The 14,419-nt window shown below is 42.7% G+C and overlaps 1 protein-coding gene across 3 annotated transcripts in view; it reads left to right on the top strand.

Annotated features, from left to right (window-relative positions):
* The window catches only part of CRACD (capping protein inhibiting regulator of actin dynamics), a 277,302-nt gene extending 267,199 nt beyond the window's left edge, over positions 1 to 10,103 (top strand). For all 3 annotated transcript variants that reach the window (XM_068542899.1, XM_068542900.1, XM_068542902.1), the window contains 3 exons: positions 4,381 to 4,571; positions 5,226 to 5,388; positions 7,384 to 10,103. In XM_068542899.1, the coding sequence (XP_068399000.1) occupies positions 4,381 to 4,571; positions 5,226 to 5,388; positions 7,384 to 7,544 (515 nt within the window). In that variant the 3' untranslated portion in view covers positions 7,545 to 10,103. The remainder of the gene's footprint in view (positions 1 to 4,380; positions 4,572 to 5,225; positions 5,389 to 7,383) is intronic.
* Positions 10,104 to 14,419: the final 4,316 nt, after the last annotated feature.

The raw sequence follows: 14,419 nt of genomic DNA, 5'->3' as shown, positions 1-14,419 counted from the left end.
GATAAATACCCAGAAGTGGAATTGCTGGATCATATGGTAATTCTATTTTTTTTTTTTTTTTTTAATGCTGATTACTTTTTTTTTTTAAGATTTTTTTTTTTTTTTTTTAGAAATTCACGTTCTTTTATTTATTTATTTATGACTGTGTTGAGTCTTCGTTTCTGTGCGAGGGCTTTCTCTAGTTGCGGCAAGTGGGGACCACTCTTCATCGCGGTGCGCGGGCCTCTCACCATCGCGGCCTCTCTTGTTGCGGAGCACAGGCTCCAGACGCGCAGGCTCAGTAATTGTGGCTCACGGGCCCAGTTGCTCTGTGGCATGTGGGATCTTCCCAGACTAGGGCTCGAAACCGTGTCCCCTGCATTGGCAGGCAGATTCTCAACCACTGTGCCACCAGGGAAGCCCGGTAATTCTATTTTTAATTTTTTGAGGAACCACCCTACTGTTTCCATAGTGGCTGCACCATTTTATATCCCACCAGTATCACTCAAGCGTTCTAATTTCTCCACATTCTGGTCAACGCTTGTTATTTTCTGGGAGATACACACACACACGTGCCATTCTCACAGATGGATACCTCATTGTGGTTTTGATTGTATTTCCCTGATGATTAATGATGTTGAACACCTTTTCATATGCTGTTGGTCATTTGTATGTCTTTTTAGGAGAAATGTCCATTTAAGTCCTTTGCCCATTTTTTAATTGGGTTTTTTAGTTGTTGAGTTGGAGTTCTTTCTATCTTTTCAGCTACTTTTTGATAGTAAAAAGTCCTCTAGGCACCTTTAGTAACAACTATCTCATGTTAGTAATTAATATGCTGCCTCCAGTGTCATAATCAAACTCCAAACAGTATTTCAAACTAAGTGTCTCCCTCCTAATTTGGCCTGCTTTGGGCTGAAACGCCTAAAGTGGGGATGCAGGCATGGTCGACTTCTGCCCTTCCTCCTGGCCCAGAAACAGGCTCCATAGCTGGAGTGAAGGAAGGGAGAGAGGTGAGGCAGCAACATTCACTGCTCTTGGGGGATGTTCAGTGCTGATTCTTCTGTGTTCCTCAGATCCCTCATGTGCCACCTGGGCTCTTTCTCCTCCTGCAATTCCCTTACTTCAGTGGTGCCTCCTCCAGGCAGCCCTGGGTCCCTGGTTCCCCTCCAGACTGCCCCTCTCTCTCCCATCCACATGGCTAGCACCTGAATCTCAAGCATCACTCAATAACAGATGTCTTCCCAGCACAAACGCCTCTTCTCCAGGCCCCTGGCAGCCACCGTCCTTGCCTTTGGACTTTCCTGGTGTGAATAGAACCTCAAGTCTGTGCCCCGCAGACTCCAGGAGTTTGTCTGAGTGGTCTCATTAGAGATCCTCTCACTTGGCTTAGCCCCCTTTCCTCTGCTGGGGAGAGGACGTGGGAACACACCATGCTCCAACAATGTTTTTCAAAGAAATTCTCTACTCTGGCTGCTTCTGCCTCAGCTCTGATTTTCCTAGGACCTTGAGGTGGCTGTTTTGGTCACCTCGTTGGCTAGTCCTGAGTAGGTGATCAAGCACATCACTTCACAACACGGGAGTAAGTGCCATTTATTATTTGTTAAGACCTTTTGGGGCGTCCCTGGCTGAAACTCAGGCATGAGTCCCATTTTAACATCCTGTTTTCTGTTTATTGATCCCCAACTACAATCCAGACCTGTTAGGCCCTTAATACATATTATGTTACAGCCTTTCAAAGAGTCTGGTCCATAGCTCCAGGATGTACTATTCAAACTACAGATCTAAGAAGATAAAAATCTGGCTAGAAATTTATCTTTTCAAATTATTTTAGTCAACTGTAAGTTTAGGCAGTTATACTTTCAAGGTATTTCGACCCTTGTGATAAACCCAGTCAAAGTTGTTGGCAGGAAACTGGCCTGTTGCTTGAATGACCTTCCCAAGCAAGTTCAGGTGAGACTCTCTTTTACATAACTGCTTTAAATGGAAATCACTTAGATCTGGGGAATTTGGTTTTTAGCCATTTTACACACAGGTGTTACACAGCCCTTGAGTAAAAAGGTGAAACTCATTTTGTTCCAATGTACGTAAAGCTTCTCAGTTAAGCAGAATGCTCGAAGTGGTAAATATTTTTTGATCTTCTGATTAACTAATCAAAAACTCCTTTCAGTTTCAGTTTTAGTTTTTTAAAAAAATACTTCTGAAATGTGTCGGTTTTCTTTCCTATGTTAGATCATAACTGAATCCTTATTTGTTTAGGAATATTACAATTCGCAAGGCCCATTATATGAATTCTTTGTACAGCATTATAGATCTAAGAGTTGTAGAAAATTAAGGATCTGCCTGAATTTTTGTGCTTGAATTCCCAATTCGAACTTATTTTGGTTCTTTCTCCTCAGTATGAAGTTCACTTAACTGAGAGCCCTGTTTGGTAAGGTCTGGATCAAAGTGTAGGCTTGTTTGGTTTCAAAGAACAGGACTAGAATGGGCCCTTTCCCTTGGAGATAGTAAAGGATTCAATGCCAGTGCCAGAATGGTTATCTCTAAAAGCGCGTAATTTTTACTTGGGAAGTAGAAGGGGGGTGAGGATCATTGTCTCACAGACATAAATAACAAGAATACTCACTTTTGTAGAGCGGTTACTACATGCCAAGCACTATTCTAAATGTTTTCATACCAAAGACCTCTTTTAATCTTCACATCAGCCTGGTGAGGCATGTGCCATTCTCATCTCCATTTTATGGATTAGAAAATGAAAGCTTGGAGAGGTTAAGTAGCTTTTCTAAGGTCAAACCCAGGTCTGCTCAATTCCAGAGCCCAGTTACTACTCAGTGTTTGACCCCATCTACCTGGGAAGTTTGTTGCCCCCAGTTGCATAGGCAAGACAGTCCACCACAATAAAAGCACAGACTGGAAGTCAGAAGTCCTAGGCTCAGGCTTCAGCCCGTGCACTAACTGCTGGGTGACCGTGGTCACTGCAGTTGATGGTTATGGAGCCAAGTGCTCACATCTATCAAACGAGGGCATTGGGGACTTCCCTGGCGGTCCAGTGGTTAAGACTCCGCGCTTCCACTGCGGGGGGCACGGGTTCCATCCCTGGTCGTGGAAGTTCCACACGCCACCCAGTGCGGCCAGTAAATAAATAAATTCTAAAAAATTAAAACAACAAAAATGAGGGCATTGGACCAAAATCGCAGCTTCCCACTGTGTTCCTCAGAGTCCTAGTGCCCTCAGCAGCCCCACTAGGCTGAGCAGTGTCCCCTTTTCCTCTTTCATATGTTGGGATTCCACTTGTTTGGATGGGGGGTGGGGTGGGGACATGGAGAAGTTTCCATTGAAAAAATAAATTTAAAAAAGCAATAAATAAAAAGAGGACAATGAACCAAATAACTACCTGGGTCTTCTGTAGGCCTGAGGTTTTTTGACACTTGAGACTATTTTTTCTTCCATTTTGAGGGGAGACGCATGCTCCTGTTTTTTTTCCACTGATCGAAGATATTACTTTCCCACCCAGCGGAGTCACTCAGGTATTGGCACGGTGTTTGTGTTAGAAAGGGATAGTTGAATATTTCTTGGGCTGATGACTGTCACAGTTTTAGGGGATGAGGGACTGAGGCAAGTGAGTAGTTAGTTTCAATGCACATCTGATTTTTTACTGACTCTGTTGGGGAGATGTGGGGGGTGGATGCCCACACCTCCAAACAATTCTCTGACACCAGCTGGTGTCAGTTCAACTCACTTCTCTCAGTCCTGACTTTCTACCTGGAGATAGCATCAGATTGCACAGGTTATGGGCTCAGTCCTACCAGACTGCCCCCATCTAATTAGATGCCAATTGCAAATTTACGTTGCTCAATTAATTTGCTACAGGGGCTCAGGGAACCATTTTACTTACTAGTTTATATATATATATATATATATAAGTTTATATATAAAGAATAGAACTCAGGAACAGCCAGATGGAAGAGATGAATGGGGAAAGGGGCATAGAGCTTCCATGCTTTTGGAGCTAGTCACTCTCCCAGCACCTCCATGTGTTCCCAACTCAGAAGCTCTCCTTACCAGTTTTGGCTTTTTATGGAGGCTTCATCACATAGCCGTGATCAATTAAATCACTGGCCATGGGTGATTGAACTCAGCCTCCAACCCTTCGCCCCTCCCCGAGAGCTTGGGGGTGGGACTAAAAGTTCTAACCCTCTAATCACATGATTGGTTCTATTGGCAACCAACCTCCATCTTCAGGTGCTTTCCAAAAGTTACCTCATTAGCAGAACAAAAGACACCTTTATGCTCTCATCACTTAGGGAACTGCAAGGGTTTTAGTTCTGTGCCAGAAACAGGGACAAAGACCAAATATGTATTTCTTACTTGTACATCACAATATCACAGTCTTTTTTCCCACAGAAAAGCCGACGCTTCAGAGCAGACACTCTTTAGACGGCTCCAAACTTGCGGAGAAAGTTGAAACCGCGCAGCCACTGTGGATAACGTTGGCACTGCAAAAGCAGAAGGGGTTTCGGGAGCAGCAAGCGACTCGAGAGGAGAGGAAGCAAGCCAGGGAGGCCAAACAGGCAGAAAAGCTCTCCAAAGAAAACGTAAGTAGCTTAGTCTTCAGCTTTAACTTTGTTTTCCTGAGCTTGGCTCTCCTTTTGGCTGCGCTGTGCAGCTTGCGGGATCTTAGTTCCCCAACCACGGACTGAACCTGGGCCCCGGCAGTGAAAGGGCCGAGTCCTAACCACTGGACCGCCAGGGAATTCCTGAGCTTGGCTCTTTTAGTTCACAGGATTTAAGACAACAACAATAACAAAACAAGGCTAGCTGAGAGTGGTGGAGAATACGTAGACAGTAGAGCAATAAATAAGCTGACCACTGTTAAGACAAGGAGGCGTTTCAGGTTAGAAATTTGGTTTCCTTATGCTCTCAGGTTAGCCTGATTTGGCAGAATCCGCTCACACAAGTTATATGAGAAATACAAAAAGCATTTTATTTGAGCAGTGAGTCGAGAGGAAATTAGGAATCTTGCTCTGTGGCCCTGACGGTATAGTTAATTTGAAGGGCTCTTCTGGGAAAGTATGTGGCGTCCCCTCTTCAGGACATTTGCACTGAGCGGCTCCGTGGTTGAGCACACACTGCTCCCCCGTGCAGTCCAGCCCCTCCTCTGGGAGCAGAGAACGGGGGCTGGCCAGTGGAAGCCTCCAAGGCCTTGCCTTGCATGGTCAGTCTTCCCCTGACTTCCTCTGTCCACCCAGGTCAGTGTCAGCCCGCAGCCTGGAAGCAGCAGTGTCAGCAGAGCTGGTTCCCTGCAAAAGTCCACCGCTCAGCCGGAAGAGAAGAAGCCAGAGACAGCAGCGTCCAGGCTCGAGCGCCGAGAACAGCTGAAAAAGGCCAACACTCTTCCTACATCTGTGACAGGTAGAGAACAGGTCCATTTCTATTTAACCGTACTTAAAGGTTTTTCTTCTTAGGGTGTGTTTTATTTCCTCTAGCGTCATAACTAGCACAGCATTTTAGGCATTTCAGAGCACAAGCTGTCTCACGACCCCATTCATCAACTCTGACACTGATAAAGCTCCTCTGATAAAGATCATCAGAAACTCACCCACTATCAGTGGTGTGATGATAAACGTTTAACAATCAGTTCTTCAGGGAGTGGAGAGACCTCTGATTTGTAGTATTTGCTGTGGTGTAAATACTCCCAACCATGGCTAATTTCAAGCTACTAACGTGATATCAAGTGACTCGTTAAATTCCTGAACCTTTAACAAGGTGATATGAGCCCTCTCCAACTCCACTGCCTGTAGTCCAACAAAATTAGGTTTATTAACTTCCTGCAGCAAGGAAGACTGCACACCATAAGAACCTTCTAAACAAAACAAGAGATAAGATTATATTAGGATTCAGGGGAAAGGGTGAATTTTAGGTAAAATTTAAATGAAGCAGTGGCTCAAAGCAAAGTAGTTGATATCAAGCCTGAGCTGAAAAGTGGACTCAGGAGCCTGTTTCCTTTGACACCACAAACTTAAGGTAAATGTGAGGAAGCTGTATTGGAAAACCCCTACCTGGAGCTCTGCTCCAGCTGGAAATGGAGATTGTCTCTCTGAATCATGGTCATCCAAGTGGCTCAGATGCTCCAGGCAAAAGTGGGGTGGTCCCTTCTCACTGATGTGATTTCAGACAGCAAATTTCTGACCCAGGTGTGACTTTACAGAGCAAGGTTGTTGTGCTCTAAGTCCTTGATGTTAATTAACAGCAGCAGTGTTTATATGTTCATGACACATAGGAGACGCATGCACATTAAAAAAAAACTCTTTATTCTGTTAAAAGATAAAATGATCCAATAATGTTTATAACTATTTCCTTGTTACACATCACTTGGAGGATGGAGAGTCTGAAAGAGCTTCCTCTCAGGGGTTATTAGGGCATCTGTCTTCCCCACTAGGCAGCCCTGTTCCTCGGAGGACACCCAACTTCTGGACCTAAGATTTTTTTATGCCTTGGACACCTGCTAGCTGAGGTCTGGAAATGTAAAGAGGTCTCACTATTAAAGCTATATTTACTATTTGGTGAGGAGAAAAAACCTTTATATTTGAAAACCACTTTGGAGCATTTTCACAAGAACCTCCAAGGGCATTATTTCGTCTGATCTTATACCCAGGAATTAAGGATTCTAAACATCATATTGGTGTGTGTCAAGAGAGAATTCTTGCAGAACAGTGAAAGCTCCAAAGTCAGAGATCAACCTTTGTCTGCCTGATTTCTTAGAAGCACCAAAGGGTTAATGCAATTCAGAGCTGGCTCCACCTTAATAAAGCAAGCCTTCTTCTGAAGTTTTTGTCTTTTCAGTATTTTGTAGGCCATTGCCTACAATAAGAAAGACCCACAGATAAGATGGGAACGCTCACCACACAAAGCCTCTAAGGTCTGATAAATAGTGATGGGATGCAAAGGAATTGTTAGACGAGTCTGAGTGATACGAGCTGGCAGGATCCATGGGCCTCAGAAGGAGGAGGGACCCAGGGCATGCCTGGTAGAGGAGGTAGCTTTTAACCTCACCAGCTAACAGGTTCAAACTTCAAACTACTTGGTTTAAGCTTTTTCTTCATGAAATTGACTGGTTGTATGCCTAGAATCACAGAATTTACCTCTTATTATTATCACACAGGCATAGCTTCTGTGCACAGAGAAAATGAGGTTTCTAGACATTCTCTGAAATTAGAATCGACTGCACTGTGATCACCATAATTCTGTATGGAACAGTTATGATCACGTAGCTTTCTTTCTCTAACTCTTCTCGCCAGAGGTACCCAGTGTTTCACTGGGTTCTCCTTTCTGAATCTCATACTTCTGCTAAATCAAAATGTGGCTCTGACTTATTCCTTTCTCCTTTTCCTTCAAAATGCAATCTAGTGGAGATCTCTGATTCAGCTCCCCCAGCACCACTGGTGAAAGAAGTCACAAAGAGATTCTCTACCCCAGACGCTGCCCCCGTGTCAACAGAACCAGCCTGGCTGGCTTTGGCCAAAAGGAAAGCCAAGGCCTGGAGCGACTGTCCACAGATTATTAAGTAAAGAGTGACTCTTATCCATTCCTATTGCCAGTTATTGGCTCTTCTCTTGCCCTTTTTATTTATTTATTTTTTATATGAGGTAAAGAAAGAAACGAAGCTAGGGAAAAGCAGCATGTTTTATAGGCTCTAAAATAATGTTTAGAAACTGAACTGGTGGTGTTCCTTGTAAAGAGTGTATTTGCACAACCCTAGGTCCTGGTGCCTTGAGCTCCTCCTAGTTCTAAAGAGAAAATTCCGTCCTAGGGACCACATGAAGCAAAATCTCCAGACTGAGAACTTCTCACGAGAGCCTGCCACACCCATTCCATGGCCCTTCCACACACATACACCCACACACCATTCAGAACATGTACTTTTGCCAATCTTTGTAATAGTTTTCTTGATTCTGTACTCCTGTTTCTTTTTTCCAAACCATTTACCATGTGCTTGGGGATTTCTACCCTTTTCTATAGTGATAGTGAAAGGATCTTATATAAACAAGAGTGCCCATTCGCCTGAATGCAGTGAGTAACTGGGAATTGCAAGTAAAAGTCTGGCTCCCAACTCTTTGCCCATGTCTGCTTCTCATGATTTTGCCCCCAACAGGAAACTGTAACAAAGACAGACAGCGAGTCCATTGACTCTTCTACTGCACTGTTGAGCTACAGGCCCCGTTATACCACAACTCTCCTCAAGGACATGTTAACCATTTGGCCCAGCTGGCTCCCAGGGAATATTTTTATTTAAAATGATTTAAAAAGAAAAAAGAAGCTACAAATTCTCTGTCTCTGAGAATCCCCGTCTAGTGCAGTTGTTCTTAAGAAGTTCAGGCTCCATCCCAGACCTACTCAATCATCAGAGATCCTGTGAGGATGGGGCCAGATGTGTATATTCTGGTAAAAACTCTTCAGATGACTTCCGGTATATCACAGAGGTTGAGAAGTGTGGGACACACTGCTTCTAGTGTAATCTAGTTTTTAAAACTCTGAAGGGGAGGCTCATTTCACCCAAAGCAGCAAAGGTGAAACAGGAAAAATAATAAAACAACCCCCCAAACCAGCCATTTATTACAGGGCATAAAAGAGTCTATTGACATTACATGTCTCTGAAAATCTTTTAAATCTTTAGGGAAAGTTAACAGTAAGACAAGATTTGAAGCCTTTGTACTAAGGACTTCCCGTGGGAAGTTTCTTTCTTTACCATAATCAAGTAATTCATATTTAGAGTCAAATGTTCAATAGCATTTATAATGTAGAGCATTCACCTTGCTACCTTTAAAAACATCTCAGAGTTTTAAGTGGCCTTGTTGTTATACATGTGATTAAAAAAAAAAGACTTGGCAATTTAAAAGCCACATATATTCACTTTTATTTCCCTAAATTTGCTTTACATGACACACAGACAGACATACAGCAAACCCACACATTGCTGGTACTAACCTACATTTCGTGGTGTTGGCATATTACCTTTTTCTTCAATCCTGACTTCAAAATCTAAGTACAAATCCTTTGCCTAGTGCAGCAGGGGAAGGAATTACATCCTTTTTTCCTCTCCTACAAAAACACATTAGTATTTTATTAGTATCATTTTCCTCTATGCTTACTCAGTAGACAGTGTGCTGTTACACTATTATGTACCTTAAAGAAAGGATGACAGCAAAGTTATTTACCATATACAAGGCATTTTCTTTCTGGAAACGATGGCTCAGCCTCATGGTAGCAGCTGGCATGTGTGGTGAAGTGGATAGTTGTACTTTTGCAAGTTGGAGTTAATATTATATATAGTGGACCTTCAGACTGTTAAGAATCAATGGAACGTTAATTTTTTTTATGGCTATGAGAAGCAATTAATATTCCACTGCATGTTTTCCACAGTGATGTTCATTTCTAAATCAAATATGTAGACATTTGTTAGTTTCAATGATTTCCTCACTAATATAACACTTCTTAATAGGAATCTTTCCACCTAGAGCCCTGGAATTATACTGCTACATTAATTCTTCTGCATTGTCTTTTTCTGTCATCCTGTCAGCTTTGAATAATATCACAGTAATGGCAGAGAACAGGTGAATAAATCAGATCATTAACAAAGAATGGTAGACAAGTCAACTCTGTACTGGCTTACCTACCACTGATCCCATACAAAGGAGGAGAAATACCTCAGTTAAAAAATTTCCATCAATCAAAATCTTTTTAAGAGTATACTGAGGAAAGTATACTGGAAGTAAGTCAAAGCACTTCCAACAACTTCTAAAGGCTACATGTTTAATATTTCATGTAAAAATTACTCCTACTTTGCACTAAATACCAATGAAGTGTTATTTTGCTTTAGTTGTGTTGCAGTCTTTTCTGACCAACAAACTACGGGGGAAATTCTATAAAGCATATAAAAACTTCAAGACTTAAAAGAAATGAATGATTGCTAGTTAAATACACAAGCTTTTTTTTTTTTTTTTTTTAAATTTAAACAAACATACACTTCTCCTGGCAAGGTTATAGATGATTAACCTCTGTTCATAAGACATATTACAAAACTAGAGGTTTTTTTCTTTACTTTTTTAATTTTTCAAGTGCAATTGTTTCTTATACATTAATTACTATTAAATTATTTTAGCCAGTTATTAGCAAATTGTAGTATGTATTCATTCTCTTCTTGTGATGTTTAGTTTTAATTGCTTATTTTAAAGCAGAAACATTAGAGTTACAAGTGTCTTGCAATATTTTTATCAACAATAAAATGAAGTAGAGACTTAACAATAAAAATACCTTAGTGTGATTTTATTATTATTTTGAGATTTTGGTTGTATAAAGTTTTAATGTAAAATGTCCATTATTGAAGGAAAAAGATCTTTCAATAAAAAATACCCACAAGATCTTCGGCACTGATGGAATTTCAAGCTGAAGTTTTTACTGATTTCAATGACCATCTATAGATAGCTTGTATTTATACAGCTTTTGTTGAGAAAGAAAAATTTCAAGGCATTTTATATGGTACCTTATTATACTTTTAACTAGATGTTTTCGGAGAAAAATAATGAGTAGGGACAAATAAAATGTTTATCTCAATCCTAAATTGGAACTGAATGGTCTGGCATCTCAGACAAAATGATCCTACAACCTCTTTACTCAAAGCGTGGGCCATGGAACAACAGCATGGGCACAAGCCAAGAGCATGTGAGAAACGCAGCTTAGGGCCGCAGACCAGACCTACTGACTCACAAGGCCAGACAAGGGCAAAGTGAGTGACGTGAGCAAGGCACTTGCCTTTGGTGTCAAAAAACCAAGTAATTAAGAGGAATGCTATTTTAATGCAATATTTTAAAAATCAAGGTTAACGCAAATTCCATGATGAATATCAAAATTTTAAATAAAGACAGGGTCAGTATTACTGATTTTTCCTTTTGCCTCAGTCTCCAGTGTGGCTAAGCCAAGCCCCCCTCCTTCCAGCCCTCTCAATTGGAATGTGCATTTAGCAAGAGCTCCAGGTGGTTAATACAGTAAAGACGAATCCACACGGGTCTAAAACCTGGCAGAAGATATGTTCTTTTGGGCCAGCCATGGCCTCAATCCCCTTTCTGTGTTTGTGGAAATCTCTACCTTGTGGGTCTTGGTAGAGGGCAGCACTCACCTTCTACCACAGCTGAAATGCCTGTTAGGTGCCTTCCTATACTCTCTCGTGGGCATAACAACATGTTTCACTTCAAATTGGAAGGGACTGTGGTTTGGGAGCAACTGACCAAAAGATGGGACTGTGAGGAAGTCTGGCAGTGGTAGGAAACAGTGTCCAGCATTAGTGGGGTCAGCCATAAGGTAAGCATTTAGAGCCTCAAGGACAGCAGCTGTCTTCTGGCCGAAATGATATTTCAGGCATTCATTGTTTCTGGCTGTATATAGCTCTAGCCCTCTCTGTAATTCTGCAAGAGACTCAATATTCTTTTAAAAATTCATTCTGGAGGCCAAGACAGTGGAATAGAAAGACCCTGAGCTCACCTTCTTTCATGGGCACACCAAAATCACAACTATTTGCAGAATAACCTTTGATGAAAAATACCAGAACCTTCCAGAAAAGATCTTCTACAACTAAAGACATAAAGAAGGAAACACAACAAGATGGGTAGAAGGGTAGGATTTGCGATATAGTCAAGTCCCATACCTCTGGAAGGAAGACCCAAATATAGGAGAATAACTACATTGCAGAGGTTCTCCCAAAGCAGTATGAGGTCTGAGCCCCACATCGGGCTCCCCAGCCCAGGGGTCCTGCACCAGGAAGACAAGCCTCCAGAGCATTTTGCTTTGAAGGCCAGTCAGGTTTACTTTCAGGAGTCCCAGAGGGCTGGGGGAAAGAGAGACTTCATTCTTAAAGGGCACACACAAAATCTCACATGCTCCAGGACCCAGGGCAAAAGCAATCATTTGATAGAAGCCTGGATTAGACCTACCTGCTGATCTTGGAGAGTCTTCTAAAGAGGCAGGAAGCAGCTGCAGCTCACCCTGGGGACATAGACACTGGCGGCAGCCATTCTTGGGAGTTCCTTCTACCACGTGGACATTGGTGTTGGCAAGGGCCATTGTCGAATCCTCCCTTTGGTTTTTAGCCCCAAGACCCAGCTCTGCCCTGGCCGTGCTGTCCAGGCAGCCAGTTCTAGCCTCTGGACCAGCCTCAGCCACCAGAGGGCAGACACCAGATGCAAGAAAATCACGGGCTTCCCTGGTGGCGCAGTAGTTGGGAGTCTGCCTGCCAATGCAGGGGACACAGGTTCGAGCCCTGGTCTGGGAGGATCCCACGTGCTGCGGAGCAACTGGGCCCGTGAGCCGCACCTGCTGAGCCTGCGCATCTGGAGCCTGTGCTCCGCAACGGGAGAGGCCCGCGCACCGCGATGAAGAGTGGTCCCCGCTCGCCACAACTGGAGAAAGCCCTCGCACAGAAACGAAGACCCAACACAGCCAAAAATAAATATAAATAAATAAATAAATAATTTAAAAAAGCTTTAGTCTCCAAAAAAAAAAAAAAAAAACCACATTCCCACAGGCTGCAGATGCATCCAGCCCATCAGGAGGCCAGGCTACGTCCTGGGACTATCTGGGCCTGGGGCCTGGCCCTGGCCACTAGCAGGCCAACATAAGCTCTGGGACATCCCAAACCCCATACCCAACTGTGTCAGGAACAGCCCCTCCTCCTTCCCCCCAGCGATCTGACAATATCTCTGGGACCATTGGCCTTGCATCCAGACTCCAGGACCTGGCTCTGCCTGCCAGTAGACCAGCACTAACCCCAGGACTTGGCTTCACCCACCATAGGATGGGCAACAGCCCTGGTGTCTTCTAGACCCTGACTCTACCCACCAATGAGCCAGCACTAGCCCTGGGGCCCCTGGGGTTCTGCAGTCAGCCACCTTGTGACCTGGTCATGCCAACCAGTGGCCAGCAGCCTCTGCAAAGGGCAGGGCTTAGCAACCAACCTGAACAGGGGCCAACCAAGCCTACCAGACGGCCCACATAGTTAGCTCACCACAACAGAAGGATCCACACAGCCCTCATAGCAGGAAACCACCAGAGCATATAGCTTGGGTGATAAGAGGGGAATGCACTGCTGGGACACATAGGTCGTCGCCTACAGGAGGCCACTTCTCCAAGGTCAGGAAACATAACCAACCTACCAGAAACATAAAAATGCAAACAGCAACTTAGGCAAAATGAGGCAACAGAGGAACATGTTCTAGATGAAGGAACAAGATAAAACCCCACAAGAAAAACAAAATGAAGTGGAGGTAGGCAAATACCCAAGAGCGAGCTCAGGGCAGTGATTGTAAAGATGATCAGAGAACTTGGGAAAAGAATGGATACACAGAGTAAAAATTAAAAGTTTTTAACAAAGAGCTAGAAAATATAAAGAATAACCAAACAGATGAAGAACATGATAACTGAAATTAAAAATACACTAGAGGGATCAACAGTAGACTAAATGATACAGAGAAACAGATCAGTGAGCTGGAAGACAGAGTAGTGGAAATCATTGATGCTGAACAGAAAAAAGAAAGGAAAAGAAATGAGGACAGTATAAGAGACCTCTGGGATAACATTGAGTGCACTAATATTCTCATTATAGGGGTCCCACAAGGATAAGAGGGACAGAAGGGACTGAGAACATATCTGAGACATAATAACTGAAAACTTCCCTAACCTGGGAAAGGAAACAGACATCGAAGTCCAGGAAGCACAGAGTCCCATACAAGATTAACCCAAAGAGGAATACACTAAAATATGCTGTAATTAAAATGTCAAAAATTAAAGACAGAGACAATATTAAAAGCAGCCAAGGGAAAACAACAAATAACATAGAAGGGAACTCCCATAAAGCTATCGGCTGACTTTTCATCAGAAACTCTGCAGGCCAGAAGGGCAACATATTTAAAGTGATGAAAGGAAAAAACCCACAACCAGGAATACTCCCAGCAAGGCTCTCATTCAGATTTGATGGAAAGATCAAAATCTTTACAGACAAGCAAAAACTAAAAGAGTTCAGCACCACCAAACTTACAAGAAATATTTAAGGAACTTTTCTTAACGAAAAAGAAAAGGCCACAACTAGATAAATGAAAATTATGAAATGAAAAAACTCGTTGGTAAAGGCAAACATACAGTAAAGGTAGGATATCATCCATGCACAAAGCTAGCAGGGAGGTTAAAAGAGTAGTAAAATCATCTATATCTAAAATAAGCAGTTAAGGGATACACAAAACAATTAGAGGTAAAATATGATACCAAAAATAATAATTGTGAGGGGAGGAGAATACAAATGCAGGATTGTTAAAATGTATTTGAAGTTAAGAGATCAACAACATAAAACAATCATGTATAAATACAGATTACTATATAAATACCTCATGGTAACTACAAG

This window comes from Eschrichtius robustus, chromosome 4, assembly GCF_028021215.1.
Source record: "Eschrichtius robustus isolate mEscRob2 chromosome 4, mEscRob2.pri, whole genome shotgun sequence".
NCBI lineage: Eukaryota > Metazoa > Chordata > Mammalia > Artiodactyla > Eschrichtiidae > Eschrichtius > Eschrichtius robustus.
Note: the sequence above shows the minus strand (reverse complement) of the source record. Positions and strands in the feature narration are given on the sequence as shown.